The 24498-nt window shown below is 42.3% G+C and overlaps 1 protein-coding gene across 3 annotated transcripts in view; it reads right to left on the bottom strand.

The window, feature by feature from the left end:
- The window catches only part of DENND5B (DENN domain containing 5B), a 476583-nt gene that overhangs the window by 327354 nt on the left and 124731 nt on the right, over positions 1 to 24498 (bottom strand). For all 3 annotated transcript variants that reach the window (XM_029600012.1, XM_029600011.1, XM_029600010.1), the window contains one exon: positions 5914 to 6023. In XM_029600012.1, the coding sequence (XP_029455872.1) occupies positions 5914 to 6023 (110 nt within the window). The remainder of the gene's footprint in view (positions 1 to 5913; positions 6024 to 24498) is intronic.

Below are 24498 nucleotides of genomic sequence, written 5' to 3' on the forward strand. Positions count from 1 at the left end.
AAGAATCTTATTTTACTCAAGCTTTTGTGTGTTTTTTGATGTCTAGAGTATTTTTTATTTGTTTAAACATATAGTATTTTCATTGAAAGATTAAAATTCAATGGATAATTTATTGATTACCTATTACCAACAGGTGGGAGGCACGGCGATGGGTGCCACTATGGCCCCCAGCGTCGCTAGCCTCTATGTGGGACACTTTGAATCACAGTGGCTGGCAGTTTCTCCATATCAGAATAATATTTTGGTATGGCGCCGATTTATCGATGACATCTTCATAGTGTGGAGAGCCCGTGAACAGGCTTTATCGATGACATCTTCATAGTGTGGAGAGCCCGTGAACAGGCTTTACAGTTCACTTATATTTTTCACAAAAGCTCGGTCTCATTTCTGGATATAAACATCTCAATAAAAGAAAAAAAAATTTTCTTTACGATCTATCAAAAGCCCACAGATCGTAATACTTTGCTGGAATATTCTAGTTGCCATCCATTACCATTGAAAAACAGTATTCCTTTTGGCCAATTTTTAAGGCTGAGGAAACTATGTTCAACAATAGGAGAATACAAATTAAGAGCTAGAGAGATGAGCCAGAGATTTTTAGACCGAGGTTATCCTTCAAAAGTGATAAAGCAAGCCTGTAAGAGAGCACGATGGAACCATAGGGAAAATTTATTACAACCTCAACAAAAGAGACATTCACAACGTTTGACTTGTGTTTTGCCATATTCTCTGGGGGCGAATGAAGTGGCGCGCAGTATTAGACGCCACTGGAATGTCCTACAAGTACATTCAGTCTTTGAATCGCGACCATTAATAGCTTTTAAAAGAGGAACAAACATAAAGGATCAAGTAGTAAGATCACATTTTAAGAGTTCCTTCAGAAATGAAATAAATCGTGAGGGACACTCTGCATGTGGGTCCTGTACGATGTGCCCACTAGCTCATTCAAACATTAGGATACCCCTAGAAAAACTCAAGAGATTTAAACCAATAAGAAAATCCACTTGCAATTCCAGCTTTGTGGTATACACTATTTGGTGCCCTTGTGGCTTACTATATATAGGCAAAACAACAAGACAGTTGAAAACTCGTTTAATAGAACACAAAAGTGCACTTAAATGTAATAAATTAGAAGCCCCACTGGTACAACACTGTTTAGAACAATCCCATAATTTTCTTAGTTTAAAATGTACGGTGTTGGAGGTAATGGAACAGGATGAAAGAGGAGGTGATTCAAACTTACGCCTCTTACAATGTGAGCAAAAGTGGATTTTTAAATTGAATACGGTAGCGCCAGCCGGGCTCAACAAGGAAGTAGATTAGTCGGTGTATTTGTAAGTTCCAGCTGATAGGTGCTTTAATCATTCACGACAGGATATAAAAACACATTTCCGGTAATGAGATAGTGAAAGCGTCTAGGCGCCATATTTGAATGCCGTGAAGGATCGGGTGAGATAGCGCTAAGCTGAATAGTGAGTACCATTGATAGTATTGCCAACTAAAAGGTGAGATATGTTTAAATTTGGTGCAATAAAAAAATTTTTCTCTTTAGGTATTGAGCAGTAAGCCCCTGAAGCAGGCGCAATTGTTGCGCCAAAACATTGTCAATGTCGGGCGGGAAGACAGCTGACAGCAAGCAAGCGAGCGCATAAAAAGTATTGAAAGTTAGTAGTAACAGCACAAACAAAGAGATAAGTACTTTAATACACAATATCACTTAATGGACGGATGTTAATTTTTAAGAATAAATTTTATAGGGTGTTATATTCTAAATTTGAAAAGTTAAAAAGAAAAAAAGAAAATATTCTCATGGGGAAATGGTAGATGACGTGATTTATCAGTGCCATTATATGAGAAGGGTTGTAGCCCTGTATAGGGCAAGAGCCTGTGAGACTGTGAGCACTTTTTTCTGATACCTACCCCTGAGAGTTTGTTTGTTAAAATACAAAATCAGAGAGTTTGCTTTTTAGCAATTATCCTCAAAGGTTTCATATACGTTTTTGTTAGATTACTAAGAATTTGAGGAAGTGAGCCGTTGTTCTAAATTAAGTACATTTTATATGTTACCATTTATATGTGCATATGATTTTATATTTGATTTACGTATGTCCTGTATTGTTAAGCTATGTTTATTATTTGTGTATTGTAGCCCCTGAGGCAGCCCCATTGTGGGAGCGAAACTCGGCCTGAGTCAGGCTTTATTTTGTCTCACCATCTTGGCCAGGTGGACGGTAATATACTCCTGTCACTATACTCTTTCCCAACACACAAGGGATTTCTACCCAAAAAGATTCGATTGTGCATTTAGTCTCATGCAGGATGTTTATCCTGTTGGACTCTATGCCATCCTGGACATAAAGCACTACACCGCCTCCTGGATGCTCCTCTCTGTCATTGCAATATAATTTGTACCCCAGTATAGCACTGTCCCATTGATTATCCCATTGGTTATCCTCCTTCCACCATGTCTCTGAGATGCCAACTAAGTCTATGTCATCATTTACTGCTATACATTCTAATTCTCCCATCTTACTTCTCAGACTTCTGGCATTAGCATACAAACATCTCAAAGTGTGTTTTTTGTTTGTATTTTCTTTCTGCTTTTTAATTGATAGGGATAAATTAGAATATTTTTTTGTTCAGGTGAGTTTTTATTTACACGCACTTGGACTTCTTTTCTTATTATTGGAACCTCACTGTTAGGATGCCCTAATTCTAATGTGTCATTACTATCCTTTGAAGATACCTCCCTCCATACCATGCGCTGCTGAGCGACTGTCGGCTTTCCCCTTGGTTCTAGTTTAAAAGCTGCTCTATCTCCTTTTTACAGGTTAGCGCCAGAAGCCTGGTTCCACCCTGGTTAAGATGGAGCCCATCCTTTTGGAAGAGACTCCCCTTCCCCAAAAGATTCCCCAGTTCCTAACTGAATCCCTCTTCCTTGCACCATCGTCTCATTCACACATTGAGACTCCAGAGCTCTGCTTGCCTCTGGGGACCTGTGCATGGAACAGGGAACATTTCAGAGAATGCTACCCTGGAGGTTCTGGATTTAAGCTTTCTATCTAAGAGCCTAAATTTGGCTTCCAGAACCTCCCTCCCACATTTTATGTCGTTGGTGCCCACATGTACCACGACAGCCAGCCCCTCCCCAACACTGTCTAAAATCCTATCTAGGTGACGCACGAGGTCCGCCACCTTCACACCAGGTAGGCATTTTACCAGGTGATCCTCATGCCCACCAGCCACCTGGCTGTCTACATTCCTAATAATTGAATCACCAACTATGATGGCAAACCTAACCCTTCCCTCCTTGGCAGTAGCCCTTGGAGACACATCCTCAGTCCGAAAGGACAATGCACCACCTGGAGAGCAGGTCCTTACTACAGGATCCTTTCCTGCTGCACCAGGTTGATGCTCTCCGATCATGAGACCTTCTTCATCCAAAGAATCTGACTTCTGTTTATTAGCTGCCTTACTGACTATTAAAAGCACAAACACACTAAATAATATACCCCAATAGTTTACTTCTCCCCAATACTTAAAAAAAAAAAAAATTCCCAAGCAAAACTTTCTGATTCCTTTCAGCCACCAGCAAGGTGATCTTCTCCTCTCAGTGCTCCCACTGGATTGTCCTCAAGACAAGTTACATTCAGGAACAGTATGTACAATGAGTAAGGTAAGATCATAACAATATTGAAAATATCTTGGCCTTGCCTCATGACCCTTTAGTAAAACATTTGTTTGACTTCAGGTTCAGCCTCTAGCTCTTTGGATTAATTATGGTGCTGAAATAGCACATGCAAAAGCCTTAAGAAGACAGAAAATGGTTGACAAATCAAAGGACAATAATGAAAGCATATGTTAAGAAAACATTGCATACTGTCAGGTTGATGCAATAAGGTTCACTCAGCTATGTGCTGGTAGAGTGTTGTGGTACACACATTTTTACGCACACATTACTCTAAATTTAATGAGTTTGTCACAAAAAATATGTACGCAAATGTGAATAGAAATGTATGCAAAAATTTGCATTCCTTCTATGTAAATCCCACGTTAATCAAGGAATTAGCTATCATTCCCTAGAAAGTCATGTAGGCTTAACCAATGTTTTCTTAATGTTGGAAATTCAACTCCTGGTCAGAGATGGAGTAAAATTTCTACCGTTAGTGTCGGTCTATGGATCTGAACCTGGAATTCATGGTGCCAGAGGAAGGGGGTAATGTACTTGGAATTTATGTATACAAAATATGCTTTATGTATAAATCATATTTTTTGCACATAAAATGCAATTTATGCCTATAAATGCAGAGAAAGCGCCTTCTGCACAAATCATGTTTTCAGGACATAAATGTTTTATGCGCATAAATCATGTTTTATGCAAAGTAAACATATCTATGAACACACATTTTTGGGTTAGTTTCTTTTTTTTCTTTTCTTTTCTTTTTTTTTAACTCCTGATGCATTGGCATACCATTATCTTACAGCACTGGGAGTTAACCAAAGCTAATTTCAGAGGATATGTGCGGTACTGAGTACCGGCATCTTTTCTTCCATTTGCTTTAATTGCCCTACGGTCCCCTCCAGAAAAACATTCATCCTGTGCCGCCTCTGCTCCCCCCTCTCCATGTCCTCTCTTCTGCACAGAGAAGAAAGACTGCCATCTGGGCAGAGAAGTGTAAGAGAAAAGAGAACTAATGCTGGGCCACTGGGGAAAGAGAGGGCACTGAGCCTGCCTGCTGGGAGGAGGGAAGTAAGAAGCAGAGAAGATCACCAGGGAGGGAAGGGAGGAGGGCAAAGTAGTGTGAGTGAGTGCCAACTTTTCTGTTCTGGCTGCCGAGCCCCCTCATCATTGTGTGTATGGGTGGGAGGGATGTCTTATGTTGAGACCACCAAGCCTTAATCACCATCCATTTGTGTGCAAGTTCAGGAGGTCTTATGTTGGAGATGCTGATTCCCCATCATTGTTGTGAGAGGGTGATATGTTTAGGTCCAAAATGTCCAGACAACAAAGACAGGAAAAAACCCCAGCATTTTCCTTTTGGTTTATTTATGTATTTAATTTGATTTATATTCCTCTTTTTCAGGCAATTTTACTGATTTTAATACGTCGGCTTTGGGAATGTGAATGTGCAGCATCTCTGATATTTTTTATTTTGCTTGGTACAGAAGGAAATGCACTTGCATTCTATTTCTCCAGTGCTGCACTGCATGCACAGTCTGGCTATTTGAGGTTTCTAGTTCAGTTTTTGTCTTGCATATTTCTATTTATAATTTCTGGTTACTTATTCTATATTTGGTGAGGGGCCATCTTTGTTCTCTCTGTGTGATGAAGGTGAGGTACTCTTCTAGTGTGTAGTTTCTGTGTAGTGATCTGTAGCAGTATGGTTTGTTCTGTTTCACAATAGTAGGTGTATTGGTGTTCTAGGGTTGGGTGTAATATTTGTAATGCTGTCATTTCACACATTTTGTGACCAATTGCAGGAACCTAAGGAGGGGTGAGTACTGTCACCTTTTCTTCCAGAAAGAAACCATTAGAGATAACTCTTTAGTGCATAGGAAAAGAAAATGTGCACTGACGTTCAGTGCTCATCAGATCAGGCTCTATATTCTTGGCTAAGCATAGCTAACATATATATTACTTAGCTCAAATTTTGGACCACAAATTGTGGAAGAAGGCTAGGAAAACATTGAAGGCCATGCATGATGTTTCCCAAATGAAGGCCAGATGGGAAAGAAAGTAGTAAGAAATATTTGGCAAAGGAGTAAACAAATAATTTACAAAAAAATAATAAAATAGGTTACACAGATAATCAAGAATTGCTACCAATTAACTGTCAGGAAAACAGGTCAATTAAAGCATTCTTCAGTTGTGTTAGCCTTAGGAAGTTTTAAATAAATAATTGCTTTACATACCATATTGACAGCATCTTGGTCAAAAGGGTTCCAATCTATACTTTGAGGGTAATGAGCCAGAACCTTTGACTTGAATGTTCTCCTCAATGGGCTCTGGTCAAAGTTTTCTCCTGTAACACATTAAGAGGCAATAGTTAATAACAGCTGCAATCATATACAGTTATGGGTTGATTTTAAAACCATTGCTCACGCAAAAACAGCCACATAAGCCCGTGTGCAAGCAATGCGCATTTTAAGAAGCCACAAAGTATGCACGTACATACTTGTGAGCGTGTCAAGAAGAAAGGGGTGGAAAAGGGTTGGAGCATGGGCATTCCTGGGCATGGACAAGACATTCGCGCATAATTCCGCATTTTAAAAAAGCTGACCATGGCTTATGTTGGCTTGTTATCCACATAACTTTACTTCTGGTCCTAATGAGGAGTAAGTCTGGAGATCTCGAGTTTTAGGATATTTAGCACAGTGTGAGGGCTAGGGGTCAAGGGGGAGGCTTGAAGGATGAAGAACCAGAGGGGTCTTGAAGATCTCAATATGAAATGGGCAAATTGGTGGATTGGAAAAACTGGTTTTTCCCCTCACGTGAGCATGTTTTAAAATCTGCTTTCATACACGCATAAAAGTCCCTAAAGCCCTAGCTGAAATACATGCAGGAAGGGTACTTTAAATGATACGTGAGTACTGGTGAGCACAATTTAAAATTGCATCTCTCTGCTCGTGTGTCAATATGTTTGTTTATGGGCACACACGTTACTTTTAAAATTACCCTGTTACTTTACAACTTCACATGTTAATTTATACTTTTGAGCATCATGAACTAGAACTGAACAATGGTGCCTCAAGTTGAAAAAAAGGAAGGCTTATAGTTTAGTTTCCCCTGCATTCTTTTATGGCTGCCTTGCCTATGACCAACATTTACAACATAGCAGCAGATTCAAGGATGATAACTTCTCTCTAGCACAGAGCTAAACTTAGCAATGCAATTTCTTATTTTGCTGCTGTTGTAAATTTTGAGTCTCTGGTTGTTTCTAGATGACTTAGTAGAGGCCACCTAAACCATGGCCTTTCTGCAGCTTCCTGAACAAAATAAGCCAATATACCAAATTTTAAACAGTCTGAAGAAAATAATTGTTTAAGGAACTTGAGTACAAAGCAATACATTCAAAGCAGAATAAGATGAAAAGTAAAGTTTCCTGAGGAATGTCCCCTGTAAAAGAGGCTGACATATGTAGGACTGCATCTCTGAACTCATGCTCCATCTCTCTCACTGAAATTTTTTTATTCAGCTAACTGTGCCAGCTGGCAGCATTTATCGAACTGAGAAACTTTCAGTCCTGGCAGCAAAAGGCAAATGCATTACATACCATTAATTCTTGGTTTTAAAATAGGCCTACTGTTATCTGATTTGCTGCATAAGTTAACAGAAGTCATGACTTGATTTTAACACTTTGGTTCCATAAATAAATCATCCTCTCATTGTCGTATGCCCACTTCCTGGTGACAAGCAGATTCCAAGTTCTTCATGTATACTTTTTGTAACAATATACTGGCAACTGACATCAATAGGTTTATTGGATTCTTGTTTTTCACTGTTTCACCATTTATAAAATCTGGTTTCAAGAATTTTGAATTATAAAAGTTAAGTGAAGAAGGAGCAGAATTAGGTGCAAAATAAAGACTGTTTTTAAATGCACTGGTACTAGAGGATGCACATAAACAGAGAAAGCCTAACAAAAACTATTAGGGGAACATTCAAGCGATGGAACCAGAAGACCCCAGCTATATGCAACATGTGAAATCATTAGCAAGAGTCTTATATACACAGATTTTTGAGAAGGCTATATCATGGAACAGATAAAACAAATCAGTTAAGTTGAGAACCAGACAGACCCTTTATTGAGAATACTTAGGTGAAACAGGTTGCATTCACTCAGTCAGGACTGAGAAAACGACCAGCACAACACTAAAGCAGTATGAAAGAACAAGAGAAAGTGGGACAATCATGCTGGTTCTTACTACAGAGACAGAGTTCAATAGGAATGCAACTATTTGCAGCAAAGCAAGAAAAAAATTCAACTGACATTTCTGATAGCATGTCACTCATAGTTGAAAATTTACTATTATCTGATTAACTCAAGTTAGAGACTTAATTTAAATGCATAAATTGTTTAAAATGGGCAGCCCTCCTAGCATAGATACTGCCTGTAAAGCTGCACACCTGGAATGGAAGGGCCACCGGACTCACCCTGTCTGCATCCTGGCTCCAGGCAATGGAGACAGCGAGTGGCTGATGATGACGATGCAGATGGCGAGGAGTTTGCTCTCCCTCTCCTGTTCGGCACCATTGAATGACTCTCTCTGTGCCCTGGGATTGGCTTGCACCAACTGCAGTGACGTTATCAGTCTACAATGGCAGCCACCCCATATTGGCTCAAAGACTGGCATCATGATGTGGATGAAAGGTGCAGAGCTGGAGGGAGTTTTAAAATCTGCTGGCTCCTACAGCTTCCCCTCTTCGCTGCTGGCTCCTGTGACAGAATTTACTTGCCCAACCCTCCTGTCCAGTAATAGAATATATTGGCACTCTGTTGGGGGATGAATGATAATGGATATGGAAAGGCAGATGGATGTGTGTTAGGTAATAAAAAAAATGACTGATGCAGAATATGCACAGAGTGGAAATGGATACTATGTGAAAATAACATTCTTCATTTCACTATTGATTTTTGCAAAGTAGTACCACCTGTGTTCACTACCTACTGGTGTATTTATCAAGTTTGCTTCTGTTTCTTAATTGTACATTCTCTTACTGTGCTGGGTGTTGTATTTGGGTATCTGGCTGAATAAAAGATGACTTTCAAAAAAAAAAAAAAAAAGGCAATGTATTATGTTAGTTATACTGTGTTAACTATGCAATTATTTGTTACCCCTATCATGCTGGAGTGCTTGAGACCAGTATTGGGTAAAGAGGGATAACAGGGGAGGTGCAAGCTGGTACAAAGGAGCCTCGGTATGAGGAACAATGTCACAGCCTTGGAATGAGGAACAGTGACCCAGAGTGCGACAGGTCCAGGGGATTGGTCCCGAATAAACCAGCAGGTTGGACGGTGGACAAGAGGAGGCGGCCAGGCAGCCTGTTGCATGGTGTCTTACCCAGTGTTGAATCCCCTTCTCCCCTTGTCAAGACTCACAGAGTAGGTGCGAGGCCTTTGGCAATCTGCTAGGACAGACTTTCAAATATATCTAGTAGCACATTTTATCTATGTGGATCTCTAACTATACAAAGAGCATTTTCTAAATGTCAGTCAATCATTAACAATGAATTCCCTTATTATTGGATTTTTTTATATTAATAAGTAAACCTGCCTTTTCAATATATTACTTCTTAGCACTTTGCTAGCAAGCAAAATAAATGGAGCGTGCTTTCAGTTTCGTGATCACTAGATATTATTTGAACAAATATGCTATAATCTTGCTAAAAAAAAATTGACTTCTGCTGGGAGCTAGTCTGGTGATAAGCGGCTAGCTCCCACCAGGTTTATCCTAATTAATTCCCCAGAGCCACTTGATTTATATCAGATACTAAAATGTCTCTTTCTAAAGAGTCAGCGAATCAGTCTGTGGAGGACTTATGGGCAGACCAAGGTCACAAATCGAAAAAGTTGACATCTAAAGCAGCATTCAGTGTCGTCTTATAGTAAAAAGTACATGAGAAAATAAAATAAGAAAACGTAAACGAACCCAACACCGCGGGGTGGTGGGTGGGTTTCGTGAGGACTAACATCCTGCTGTCCTGTGAGAACACCTGTTACAGGTAAGGAACTCTGGTTTCTCACAGGACAAGCAGGATGGTAGTCCTCACATATGGGTGAGTACTGAGCTGAGGATGCCTGAGCAATGCACCAAATGTACCCAAAGACGTGCAACAGGCACAACAACTGGGGTGGAATTTGGTAGAGGGCATCCTGAACCCTATCGGGTTGGCGGGAGAATGTTGGTACCTCAGTTCGCAAATAAATTGCGTAGCACAGACTGGCCGAAGATGGAATCTTGTCTGTCAGCCTTGTCTAAACAATAATGGGCTGCGAAGGTAGCAGCCTTACAGATGTCAGCAAGCGACACCGAACATAGGTGCGCTGCTGATGTTGCTATGGCCCTGACATTGTGTGCTTTTAACATGGTCTTGAAGCGGAATGCCTGCTTGTTGGTAACAAAAGGAAATACAGTCCGTTAACCAGGAGGAGAGAGTCTGCTTACCCACAGGTTTGCTCAATTTGATGAGATCGAAGGAAACAAACAATTGAGTGCATTTCCTGTGGGCAGCTGTACGGTCTAGATAATATGCTAGATCACGTTTACAGTCAAGGGTATGCAGAGCCCGTTCTCCTGGGTTTGAGTGAGACCTGGGAAAGAAGGTGGGTAGTATAATGGATTCATTGATATGAAACTCCGATACTACCTTAGGCAAAAACTTAGGGTGAGTGCGGAGTACTACCCTATCATGCAGAAGTTTAGTGTAAGGCGGGTAGGTGACCAAGGCCTGTAACTCACTAACTCTGTGAGCAGAAGTGATCGCCAAAAGAAAAATCACCTTCCAGGTGAGATGGCTGAGATCACAGGATTGGAGAAGCTCAAACAGCGGTTTCATGAGCCACCCCAAAACCAAGTTGAGGTCCCAGGAAGGGGCCGGAGGGCGCAGTGGAGGTTTATGGTGGAGCAAGCCCTTCAAATAGCGTTTTACGAGGGGTTGTACTGAAATAGGTACATCCTTTAAGGAAGGCGGCTACCGCACTGACATGTACCCTGATAGAAGACGTTTGGAGACCTGACTCTGACAGGTGCCAGAGATAGTCCAAAACCTTCGGTGTGGAACAAGTGAAGGGATCGATGGACATGGAAGTACACCATACCGCAAACCTGTTCCATTTGTAACGATAAGACTGCCTTGTGGAAGGCTTTCGTGAAGCTACTAGGACACGGGAAACCGGCTCTGAAAGGTTAAGAGGGTGAAGGATTAACCTTTCAACATCCAGGCAGTCAGGGAGAGGGCCTGGAGATTGGAGTGATGAAGGCAGCCGTTGTTCTGAGTGATCAGAAGTGGGTCCTTCCCCAGAGGAATGTGCCGGTGTACTGATAGGTCATGGAGAATTGGAAACCAGACCTGGCGTGGCCACTGAGGGGCTATCAAAATCATTAGTCCCTTGTCCCTTCGCAACTTCACGAGAGTCTTTGAAATGAGTGGAAGTGGAGGGTACGCATAAAGGAGAACACTAACCCATGAGAGGGAGAAAGCATCTCTTGGCTGAAGGTGTTGGCTGCGAGTGAGAGCAGAAGTTCCCTACTTTGCGGTTGTGAACTGACGCTAAGAGGTCTATGTGAGAGTAACCCCAACGTTGGAATATTGAGTCCGCTACAGTGGGGTTGAGGGATCACTCGTGCAGTTGAAAAGCGCGACTCAGCTTGTCTGCCAACACATTGTCCACTCCCGGCAAGTAGGTGGCCCTGAGGCACATCGAGTGGGAAAGGGCTTTCGCCCATATCTGTGCAGCTTCCTGACACAGGAGGTAGGGGCCCGTTCCACCTTGCTTGTTGATGTACCACATGGCCACCTGGTTGTCGGTTTGAATCAGGATGACCTGGTTGGAAAGGTGATCCTGAAAAGTCCTGAGAGCATATCTGATTGCACGAAATTCCAGGAAATTAATTTGGTGTTTGGCTTCCTCTGGAGACCAAATGCCCTGAGTTTGCAGGTTTGCAACATGTGCACCCCAGCCGAGGTTGGAGGCATCTGTTGTCAAGGTCTGGAGCCTGAAATGGAAGGCCTTGAAGCAGATTGGATTGGTTTATCCACCAGGCTAGCGATAAGCGGAGCTGGTTGGTGATGTGGACAATGGCTGAGAAGACTGAATCCACTGCGATTTTAGAGTCCACTGCATTACTCTCATGGCCAGGCGGGCCATGGGAGTGACATGCACTGAGGAGGCCATATGACCCAGTAAGACCAGAAAAAGACGTGCAGTTGAGTGTTGTCGAGACTGCAGTCGATGGGCCAGAGAAGTGAGAGTGAAAGCTTGATCCTGAGGTAGGAAGGCTTTCGCTTTTATAGAGTGTCCAAGTCAGCCCCTATGAACGATAGGGTTTGAGAGGGAACTAGCCTGGATTTTGCAGCTTGCTGAGTAAAAGCCCTGATCAACCAATCGTCGAGGTAGACATGGACACTTTCTCCTGAGAAAGGCAGCTACCACTACGAGGCACTTGGTGAAGACTCATGGGGCAAATGCTAGGCCGAATGGTAACACTCGATATTGGAAGTGTTTTGGGCCTACTAGGAACCGCAGGAATTTGCGATGTGACGGAGTAATTGAAATATGCGTGTAGGCGTCCTGGAGGTCTAGAGAGCAGAGCTAGTCTTCCCTTTGGAGAAGGGGAAGAAGAGAAACCAAGGTCACCATCTTGAACTTTTCTCTTTGTAGATATTTGTTTAAGGTGCGAAGATTCAGTATTGGGCGAACACCACCTGACTTTTTTTGGTATCAGGAAATACCGGGAATAGAACCCCTGCCCCTGTTGGGAGAGGGGCACTGGCTCTATTGCTCGGGACTGGAGGAGGAGGGAGACCTCCTGCTCCAGGAGTGATGAGTGGTCAGATGTTCCCCACGTCAGCCGAGGTGGGGAATCCGGTGGAACAGAGAGAAAGTTGAGGTGGTAAGCTTGGGTTATTACAGCGAGTACCCACTGATCTGTGGTGACTATATGCCATGGTTTGGAGAAGTGGCACAACCGGCCTCCGACAGGAATGTCCAGAAGTGGAGGCTGGGAACTGCTCTCTAGGAAGGAGAGAAAAGCCAGACGCTGGACCTGGCTGGGAGGCTGGCTGTGACTTCTGTACTCGAGGTTGCCTGGATTGGCCTTTTTGGTAAGGCTTAGAAGGCTGACCCCTGGATGCCGGGGGATAGTATCTCCTTTGCCGGTAGACTTGTCTCTTGGAGTCTCTCCTAAAGGATCTTTTGGAAGAGGGAGAGCGATCAGAAGGCAGTAAGAAGAGCTGGCGCAGAGTCTCTTGGTGGTCCTTGAGCTGCGCCACTGCTTCTTGAATCTTTTCTCCAAAAAGATTATCCCCAGCACAGGGCAAGTCAGCTAACCTGTCCTGTACTTCTGGCCTAAGGTCTGAAGACTTTAGCCAGGCCCATCTCCTCACACTAATTCCTGCCACCGAAACTCTGAAGGCGGTGTCGAAGATGTCATATGCAGACCGTTTTAATGTCTGCCAGCATCTAGGCCTTTTTGTGCTAGGGCATGAAGCTGGTCCTGGAATTGCAGAGGTAAGGCTTCAGCAAATTCCTGAATCTTTGTGAACAGGGCCCTGTTGTATTGGGACATGTACAATTGATAGGAAGCAATGCGAGAGATCAGCATTGAGCCATGGAATACACGTCTTCCAAATGCATCCAGTAATTTATGTTCCTTTCTGGAGGAATGGAAGAATGAGGTTTGGAGCATTGTGCCCTCTTCTGGGCTGACTCCACAACCACTGAGTGATGATCTAATTGAGTTCTCTGGAAGCCAGGGGCTGACTGAACTAAATAGTTGGCATCTGCCTTACGGTTGACAGGTGCCACAGAGCCAGGGTGCTCCCAATTTCTCTTTAAAAGGTCCAGAAAGATTTCATGAATAGGGATTTCCTTTGGAGCATCGAGAAACTGGAGAAGCTCCAGCATCTGATTCCTAGAGTCCTCTTCAGTCTGAAGCTGGAATGGAACAGTTTCAGACATTTCCTTTACAAGGTTGATAAAGGACAAGTCCTCTGGAGGAGAATGCTTCCTTTCAACAGGAGGAGAGGGCTGTGAAGGAAGATCATCAGTATCCTGGGACGAATCATCGGACCAAGGATCGTACAGCTCATCACCAGCTCCCATATGTTCATCAGAAGGGAGTAACAGTGTTATCCCAGAAGGCCCGGGCCTAGGCATCGATGGCCTCAGAGGCGGAATCGAAGGCATCAATGGGGGCATTGAGGGAGGCATCGGAAGCATCGAGGGTGGCACCGATGGAATCGGCGACATTGATGGCAGCACTCCCGAGGGCAGAATGGAGATCAGTATTTCTTCTTCTTGTTCCGATGACAAGGGTATCGGTGAGGAAGGAATCGGGGCCATCGGTTCCCTCGGATCCACCAGTGGAAGGGCACCGATTAATGCATCCATTCTTGCCAATAGTGGTACAAGCGCCTTGAGTATCGGATCGGTGGCCGGCTCGGGAACCGGCATTGATGGAGGTTTGGACCCCTGGAGTGCTTTACCGATGGTCCAATAAAACAAATCGGAAGGCGGTCCCACGTAGCCAACGCAAAAAACAACAAAGGGACTACCTTACACCGTGGAAGATTTTATTAGAGATGCCCGACTCGAACTGAGTTTCGCCAACAAGGCTGCATCAGGGGCTAAAAAGTTAAAAAACAATAAATATTTTTATACAGAAAAAGATTTTTAAGACACTTCTGGTAACCCAAAAACTCTATCATAAAAAACATTTTTATACAATATACCAAAAGCATAGAGAAATACTTATTTCTATATTAAATGCGCGTCATAAAGATGTAACTAATCCATTCATGACATACATATCCTAACATTTTTATATTGTATAGCAAGATCTTAGAGATATAATTGTCAATTTCTCATACTTATGCGAAACAGCAACATATATATATATGTAGAGAACGGAGATAATTACCTTTATGTTGTAAACATACTCTCACCACAGTAAGAGTCAATATACCAATCTGTAAATTGATTGTTGCAATAAAACTAGACAAAAAACAGAATTGAAAGTTATTTATACAAATTAATAATCACATATTATAAATTCTTATATATGATTAGGTAAAAAAATTATTAAATATTGTAAACATATCCTTAAAACATAAATGATATTAAAAAGTGTTTATAATTATATATCATTAGTACAAATATTTGTATTATGACAATGTATTGCCTCATGAGACTAATAATATCCTGTTACACTAAAAAAAGTGGGGGTGTCACTGCATCCATTATGATTTATACTCAATCGAAGAACATGACATCTTTTCCTTTTGTTCAAATTGATGACAGATTAATAAAAATGTTTTCAAAAAAAAGTTTTTTACTATATTGCTGACCTCAAGGTATTTGGAAACCATAAAAAAGTACTTCACTAAAAACCAAAACCACTCTAAATCTTAACATTCATTCAAAAGAGATACAGTCAATACAGCAATCTGTTAAAACTAACTAGTACTGCGACTAAATGGATTCATTCGCTATATGTTTATTTATATGATCATTCAAACCAAAAAGGGTATAAAAATGTGAGATCAAAATGATGTGAAATAAAATTTAATCGCAGCATTTAGTTTAAGATTAGTAAGGTTTTTTCATCACTCTGCTGTCATTTAATTATCAAACTTCTCAGTGTTTGGTGAGATGTTTTTTGAAGCTTTTTTGCATTTAATGACATTAGTAAGTTTTACACCATTGATATTGGACATAGCTAGATCGCTAAAAATTTCAAATTAATGGTTGCAGCATTTTTAAACATTCTGTCTTTTCAGCTTTCAAGCTTTGTATTCTACTAATTGATTTATATGCATAGCTGATATATTCATCGATATTGGACATAGCTAGATCGCTAAATTTTCAAATTAATGGTTACAGCATTTTTAAATATTCTGTCTTTTCAGCTTTTAAAGCTTTGTATTTCACTAATTGATTTGAATGCATAGTTGATATATTCATCATTTTGATCTCACATATCATCATTTTGAGCTTTTATGCATTTAGTCAGTTTCTAACTCTATAAAGTAGGTTTTACACCATCGATATTGGACATAGCTAGATCGCTAAATTTTCAAATTAATGGTTGCAGCATTTTTAAACATTCTGTCTTTTCAGCTTTCAAGCTTTGTATTCTACTAATTGATTTATATGCATAGTTGATATATCCATCGATATTGGACATAGCTAGATCGCTAAAATCTTTAAATTAATGGTTGCAGCATTTTCATACTCCGCGAATAGGCCTACTTTTGTTTGCGCTCCAGGCGCAAACAAAAGTACGCTGGATTTTAACTTTACTTTTTTGATTTGATTTTTGAGCTCACAATATGTGTTAATTGTTGTTTTGACTTTTGTGCAATGAATAGATGTGTGACAGTTTGAATGAAAGGATGTCTAAGCATCTGGGTTGCTTTTGTCTGAATATTGTATTACTTTATAGAAAAGTGGGAAAACAAAAAAGTGATTAGATATTATGTAGCTGTTTCTTTGAATTATAATAAAATAATATTGGATATCCATATGAATAGTGTATATAGGGATTATTGCAGTAGATACGCGCGGAGCCGCGCGTATCTGCTAAAAACCTGGATCGGCGCGCGCAAGGCTATCGATTTTGTATAGCCGGCACGCGCCGAGCCGCGCAGCCTACCCCCGTTCCCTCCCCTCACCTTCCCCTACCTAACCCACCCACCCGGCCCTGTCTAAGCCCCCACCTTACCTTTGTCGGGGGATTTACGCCTCCCGGAGGGAGGCGTAAATCCCCGCGCACCAGCGGGCCTCTTGCTCGCCGGGCCGCGACCTGGGGGTGGGTACGGAGGGCGCGGCCACGCCCCCGGACCGCCCCGGGTCGTAGCCACGCCCCCGTACCCGCCCCCAAAACGCTGCCGACACGCCCCCAAAACGCCGCGACGACCAGGACCGCCCCCGACACGTCCCCCTCGGAGAACCCCGGGACTTACGCGAGTCCCGGGGCTCTGCGCGCGCCGGTAGGCCTATGTAAAATAGGCGCACTGGCGCGCATGGCCCTGCTCGCGTAAATCCGGGCGGATTTACGTGAGCAGGGCTCTTAAAATCCACCCCTATGTCTTTTCAGCTTTTAAAGCTTTGTATGTTACTAATTGATTGGAATGCATAGTTGATATATTCATCTGACAGACATATCATCATTTTGATCTCACATTTTTATACCCATTTTGGTTTGAATGATCATATAAATAAACATATAGCGAATGAATCCATTTAGTCGCAGTACTAGTTAGTTTTTAACAGATTGCTGTATTGACTGTATCTCTTTTGAATGAATGTTAAGATTTAGAGTGGTTTTGGTTTTCAGTGAAGTACTTTTTTGTGGTTTCCAAATACCTTGAGATCAGCAATATATGTAAAAAACTTTTTTTTGAAAACATTTTTATTAATCTGTCATCAATTTGAACAAAAGGAAAAGATGTCATGTTCTTCGATTGAGTATAAATCATAATGGATGCAGTGAAACCCCCACTTTTTCTAGTGTAACAGGATATTATTAGTCTCATGAGGCAATACATTGTCATAATACAAATATTTGTACTAATGATATATAATTATAAACACTTTTTAATATCATTTATGTTTTAAGGATATGTTTACAATATTTAATAATTTTTTTACCTAATCATATATAAGAATTTATAATATGTGATTATTAATTTGTATAAATAACTTTCAATTGTGTTTTTTGTCTAGTTTTATTGCAACAATCAATTTACAGATTGGTATATTGACTCTTACTGTGGTGAGAGTATGTTTACAACATAAAGGTAATTATCTCCGTTCTCTACATATATATATGTGTTGCTGTTTCGCATAAGTATGAGAAATTGACAATTATATCTCTAAGATCTTGCTATACAATATAAAAATGTTAGGATATGTATGTCATGAATGGATTTATTACATCTTTATGACGCGCATTTAATATAGAAATAAGTATTTCTCTATGCTTTTGGTATATTGTATAAAAATGTTTTTTATGATAGAGTTTTTGGGTTACCAGAAGTGTCTTAAAAATCTTTTTCTGCATAAAAATATTTATTGTTTTTTAACTTTTTAGCCCCTGATGCAGCCTTGTTGGCGAAACTCAGTTCGAGTCGGGCATCTCTAATAAAATCTTCCACGGTGTAAGGTAGTCCCTTTGTTGTTTTTTGCGTTGGCTACGTGGGACCGCCTTCCGATTTGTTTTATTGGACCATCGGTAAAGCACTCCAGGGGTCCAAACCTCCATCAATGCCGGTTCCCGAGCCGGCCACCGATCCGATACTCAAGGCGCTTGTACCACTATTGGCAAGAATGGATGCATTAATCGGTGCCCTTCCACTGGTGGATCCGAGGGAACCGATGGCCCCGATTCCTTCCTCACCGATACCCTTGTCATCGGAACAAGAAGAAGAAATACTGATCTCCATTCTGCCCTCGGGAGTGCTGCCATCAATGTCGCCGATTCCATCGGTGCCACCCTCGATGCCTCCGATGCCTCCCTCCACGGTGTAAGGTAGTCCCTTTGTTGTTTTTTGTGTTGTGCTTTACCGATGGCCTCTTGGATCATCCGATCCATTTCCTCACAGAAACCTTGGGCATGGATACCCGGTTCCGGAGTAGGAAGCAGCACTGATATAGCCAGAGGGTCCACCGGTGAAAGTGGAGTCACGGCTCCCGGCACCTGTCCAGGTGGGGAATGCCTCAGTGACCCAGAAACAGAAGAGGATGGGGCCTTTTCTGTTCAGGACTTCTTTGTCGGTGGCTCAGATGACCTCGATGCAGAGGGCTTGCCTGTATCGGTGGCCTGAGCTTTTCGATGGCGGTGTCGATGTTTTTCTCAATGTTCTTCTCGGTCTTTCTCCAAAGGAGGAACAGAGGGGGGTTGACACCTGCGGAGTTGTCGAAGTCGGTCGGGCAGCAGCAGTTTCCTGGTGCTGGCGTGGTCGACGGTACTGGTTCGGACGACGAAGCTATCGATGGAGTCGGGCTTTTTGACTGAAAGAGAAGTTCCATCTTGTCCAGCCTAGCCTTGCGACCCTTTGGTGTCATTTGGGCACATTTAGTGCAAGTAAGGACATCATGGTCGGACGCCAAACACATCACACAGACCATGTGAGGATCAGTGATAGACATTGTTCGAGTGCAGTTGGGGCACCGACGGAAACCCGACGCCATGGCCTCGACAAAAATTTAGTCGCGTTGCGGTCGATGGCCGGTAGGCCACGAGAGAAAACCTCAACAGGAATCGACCGCAAGCTGGTAAAAAACTTACCGTTCGACTGCAGAGCAAAGTTATCGATAAGGGGACCCCTGTAGGGTATAAATTATTTGAAATTTTTTGAAAAAGTTCCGTAAGGAAAAATTCCTGTCAGGAATCTCTGAAGAACTCCTTAACCCGCGTGGGTACTGCTGCGCGGAAAAAGAAGACTGAAGGGGGACCCCTGCTGGATGCAGGGTTGGTGCTATGCTGGGCATGCCCAGTAGGTGCCAGTCAAAGTTCTAGAACCTTTGACAAAAGTTTTCCGTGATTGGGCTCCATCATGATGATGTCACCCATATGTGAGGACTACCATCCTGCTTGTCCTGTAAGAAATAACGCACCACGCACTAATTTATACTAGCGGCATAAAATGACACACCACGCGCTGACAATGCTGTGTATGGTATTTACCTATGCGATTTGATTAATCTACATAAGAACATAAGAAATTGCCATGCTGGGTCAGACCAAGGGTCCATCAAGCCCAGCATCCTGTTTCCAACAGAGGCCAAACCAGGCCACAAGAACCTGGCAATTACCCAAACACTAAGAAGATCCCAAGCTACTGATGCAATTAATAGCAGTGGCTATTCTCTACGTAAAATTGATTAATAGCCGTTAATGGACTTCTCCTCCAAGAACTTATCCAAACCTTTTTTGAACCCAGCTACACTAACTGCACTAACCACATCCTCTGGCAACAAATTCCAGAGCTTTATTGTGCGTTGAGTGAAAAAGAATTTTCTCCGATTAGTCTTAAATGTGTTACTTGCTAACTTCATAGAATGCCCCCTAGTCCTTCTATTATTCGAAAGTGTAAATAACCGATTCACATCTACTCGTTCAAGACCTCTCATGATCTTAAAGACCTCTATCATATCTAACCATAGGTCTATGGTTAGATTTATATGGCAACATTAATAGGCAAGAATTAAATGGAGCACATTATGAAGGTCCAAGTGTCAAGGGGGGGATAGCTCTTCTAAATTTATGACTTTATTATTGAGTTTCTAGAGTAATATACCTTAAAGACTGGTCTCACCATGGGCAAATGCCTTTTGAATTTCCTTTGAAAGATTGGCTGCAGGGTCACTGGGGTTGTATCCTATTTTGTTCTTACCCCCCCCCCCCCACCCCACCTACTCCAGTGGTCTGGCAAGCAGTCTGTAGTAGTCCTATCCTAGGGCATACCTTGGGGGTGTGGAGGGCAGTACCTTGTTTTTTTAAAATTTAATAGAGGATCAGTTATTACTACTGGCCCCCATACATCAAAATATGAAGGTGTCTGGGTTCACTTTTGCTAATGGCTATAGGGACTGAACTAGGAAGGGATTGGTATTAATTGCTCAATTGTGGGATGAGGATGGATTTTGAACTTTTGATGACTTTAAAGAAGAATTTAACTTGGGAGATGGGCCATTGGATTTATACAGTTTCTTCAGCTGTGCAGAAGTTTGGAAGATTTGATACCTTTCTCTAGTCCCATCTGGGTTTTGTCTAAAGTCATTTCTGGTGGCTCCAGGATATAATAAGCATGGCACCTCTATTATATATCAGAGGATCTTGGGTGTGAAATATGGGACTGAAACAGAACCGCAGCTAACAGCAAAGTGTAATGAGGACTTAAAACTTAGATCTGACAGTCAAAGATTGGAAGAAGATCTAGGAAACAGCCCACAGAGTTTCTATATGTGCTGGAAGAGTTGAATTAATGGTGAAGTTACTACACAGGACTTACTCATTTTTTTGCTAATATTTTTGTGGGAACTGACCCCTGTTGGAGGGGATGTGGGGAAAGGGGTATGTATCTCCATATGTAATGGGAATTCCATGGGGGTTAAACACTTCTGGCAAATAGTCACACGAGAAATATCTGGCATCCTTGACTTCCTTACCATCTGTCTAGAACTCTGGGTTTGCTGGTAAGATGGCTTGGAACAGGGGTGGCTATTAAGCATCGAGCGTTGGTTTCCTAACGGCTACCCATTTTGTGATTACTACTCAGTGGAAACATAATCCCAAGCCAGACTTTTGGCGAACGCAAGTCAGGGAGATTGCGGATATAGAAAAACTGCACTTTGCCCTGTCAGGGAGACTTTTGGAGGTCTTACAATGCTGAGGGAAATATCCAATAATGACTGTTTTCTTACTAGGAGTGAAGTCAGGGTATATGTCTGTGTTCAAATACATGTCTTTTTCCCTCACATTAGACTTGTCTCAATTGTACATAATGCTACAAGTTTTTACATGCTATTTGTTAAATAAAAAGTAAAAAAAAAATCAGGGTGCATTAAATCACTGCATATGAAGCACAACTGATCCACTGATATTATTCAAATGATTGCTTGAACAAATATGAGTGGGAAAAAAACCCCCCAGAACATTCAACACCACACTGATAATAGTAAAAATGAATCACTTCATTCATGGGTGACTTTTAACTCATTACCATTATGCTGGAAAACACACTCAATCCTCCACCAATTTTCAAACAAAAAAATCTGCACGTGATTTCCTCAAACCTTTGTGTTATAAATCCTAAATAATGAGAACTTACTACTTACCTGATAATTTCCTTTTTTTTAGGACATTCAGATGAATCCCAAACACGCAGCAAACTGATATCTCAGTATATACACCCCTGCAGTGACATCAACCTGCCAGTATTTTCTTCAAAAGAAACTGTGGACAAACTAGCAAAAAACTTGATTAAAAACAGATAACCATTGGAATACTCCTCCAACAGGCAACACTGAGTTCAGACAAGAATGTAACACTAGTCTAGGGACTGGAGTAACACTTATTAGTAATCCCTGTAACATGTAGACACACAAGAGGATCATTATGCAATCATTTGGCAGCCAAGAGAGGGAAGCTGGAGTCATCTGACTGTGCTAAAGAAATGGAAATTATCAAGTAAGTAGTAATTTCTCATTTCTTAGCGTCCAGTCAGATGAATCCAGAACAAGTAAGATGTACCCAAGCTACTCTCGAACAGGGCGGAAGGCTGCCCGTGGTCCTGTCAAAACCACATGTGCAAAAGTTGTGTCCTCCCGGGTCTGCACATCCAGATGATAATATCTGGAAAAGGTGTGTAAGGAGACCTGCATCACAGCTTGGCAAATGTTGATAAGAGACAACAATCTAACTTCCACCCATAACACTGCCTGAGCCCTAGTGGGGCGAGCCCTAACCTGACTAGCTTCCCAGCATCCACGTATACAGCTATGACTACCTCCTTAATCCGGTGAACTATTGTAGCCTATGAGGCTGGCTCTCCCTGTCTAGTACCGCCCTGAAGGACAAACTAGTGATCCGACTTCCGTAAAGGCTCAGTAACCTCCAGATACCTGACAATAAGTCTCTTGACATCCAAAGGTCGCAACAGACGAGACCCTTCTACAACCCTCTTTCTGTCCAGAGACGGCAGGGAGATGGACTGATTCAAGTGAAACTCAGTGACCACCTTCGGTTGAAAAGGAACAGTTTGCAGCTGTACAGCCCCTGGAGTCACTTGGAGAAACGGCTCTTGCAAGATAAGGCCTGCAATTTGGAAAATCTACTCATAGAACAAATTCCTACAAAGAACACCATTTCAAAGGTCAACAACCGAAAGGACAGAGTACGAAGCAGTGTAAACGAAGGGCCTGCCAAAAAAATCCAAACAAATGGGCCACATCAGGATGAGATGACAAGGATCCACCATTTACCTGACCCCTGAAAAAGGCAAGAGCTGCTACTTACACCTTAAAGGAATAGCGAGCCAAGCCTTTATTCAAGCCATCCTCCAAAAATTCCAAAATGAGCAGAATCTTGACCAAGGAAAGAAAAGTACCTTGATCCTCACACCAGGCCTCAAACACTCTCCAAATCTGCACATAGGCCAAGGAAGTAGAGAACTTTCTAGCTCTTAGCAAGGTGGAAATCACTGCTACAGAATACTCATGTTTCAGCAAGCGAGCCCTTTGAAGAGCCATACCGTAAGACAAAATCGAGTCGGATCTTCATGAAGAACAGGTCCCTGCTGCAACAGGTTCCTGAGCATTGGAGGTCAAAGAGGCGAATCCACCTGAAGCCTCTGCAGATCTGTTACCATGGTCTCCAAGGCAAATCTAGAGTGACCAAGAGCACCATCCCTCTGTGGCATTCAGTCCTTCCAAATCAATCTGCCTAACATGGGCCATGGAGGAATGGCATACAGCAACTTGTCTTCCGCCCACTCCTGCACTAGGGCATCAATCCCCAATGACTTCCTCCTGTGGCTGAAGAAAACGCGGAACTTTTGCATTGCACAAAGTCAACAACAGATCTAGGAATGGGAGACACCAGCAATCCTGAATCAGCTGAAATGCTTTGTCTGACAACACCCACTCTCCTACGTCCCGACTCTCCCTACTGAGAAAGTCTGCTCTTATGTTGTCTTTGCCTGCAATGTGCAAGGCTGAGATCATCTGGAGATGCACTTCTGCCCATTCCATAAGTTGATCTATGTCCTGTGACACTTGTTGGCTCTTGGTACCTCACTGCCAATTGAAGTAAGCCACACTTGTTGCATCATCAGACATTATTCAGACCGATCGACCTTGCAGCCTGTCACCAAACTGTAAACATGCCAGCCGGACTACCCTGGCTTCCAGCAGATTGATGTTCCAAAGAGACTGTTCTGCACTCCAGCGTCTTTGCGCTGTCAGCTCCTGACAGAGCTTCCTCACAGAGAGGGTGATGGATGCCTGGAACGCCCTTCTGGAGGAAGTGGTGAAAACCAAAACTGTGAAGGATTTCAAAGGGGCGAGGGATAAATACTGTGGATCCATAAAGTCTAGAGGATGTGAATGAAGAGAAGAGGCATGGGGGTGGCTTGCGGGAATGACAGCTACTACCTAGAGATTAATACCCTTATTCAATAAACATACTCACTGTTAACGCGACTCCAACATTGCTCTATGCTTCAACGGCAAGAGGAATGTGGAAAAAAAGATTTGCATTCACAAAAAAGCGGGGAAGTAGCTTGCTTGTTGCGGTGGTTACTACCCCAAACCAAATAAGACTGATACTTCACTTTCAAAGGATATCCAGCATAGCTCTCTGCTTCAACAGCAGGGGGATAGAGGAAAAGAGGATTTATATTCAGGCAACAACCAACAAGGCCTGAATTATATAGTCTGGGTAAACAAATAAGCATGGGTGTAAGCTTGGTTGTTACGGCGGTTACTACCCCGAATCAATTAAGCCTGATACTTCACTTGGAATTCATATCCAGCGCAGCTCACTGCTTCAACGGCAGAGGGGAATAAAGAAAAGATGATTTATATTCAGACAACAACCAACAAGGACTGAATTGCACAGGCTGGGTAAACAAATAAGCGTGGGAGTAGCTTGCTTATTGCGGCAGTTACTAGCCCTAACCAATTAAGCTAGATACTTCACTTACATGCAGCTCCAGCACTGCTCTCTACATCAATGGCGGGGGTGGAAGGTAACTAGAACCAAAAAGTT

Source organism: Rhinatrema bivittatum, chromosome 4 (assembly GCF_901001135.1).
Source record: "Rhinatrema bivittatum chromosome 4, aRhiBiv1.1, whole genome shotgun sequence".
Classification (NCBI taxonomy): domain Eukaryota; kingdom Metazoa; phylum Chordata; class Amphibia; order Gymnophiona; family Rhinatrematidae; genus Rhinatrema; species Rhinatrema bivittatum.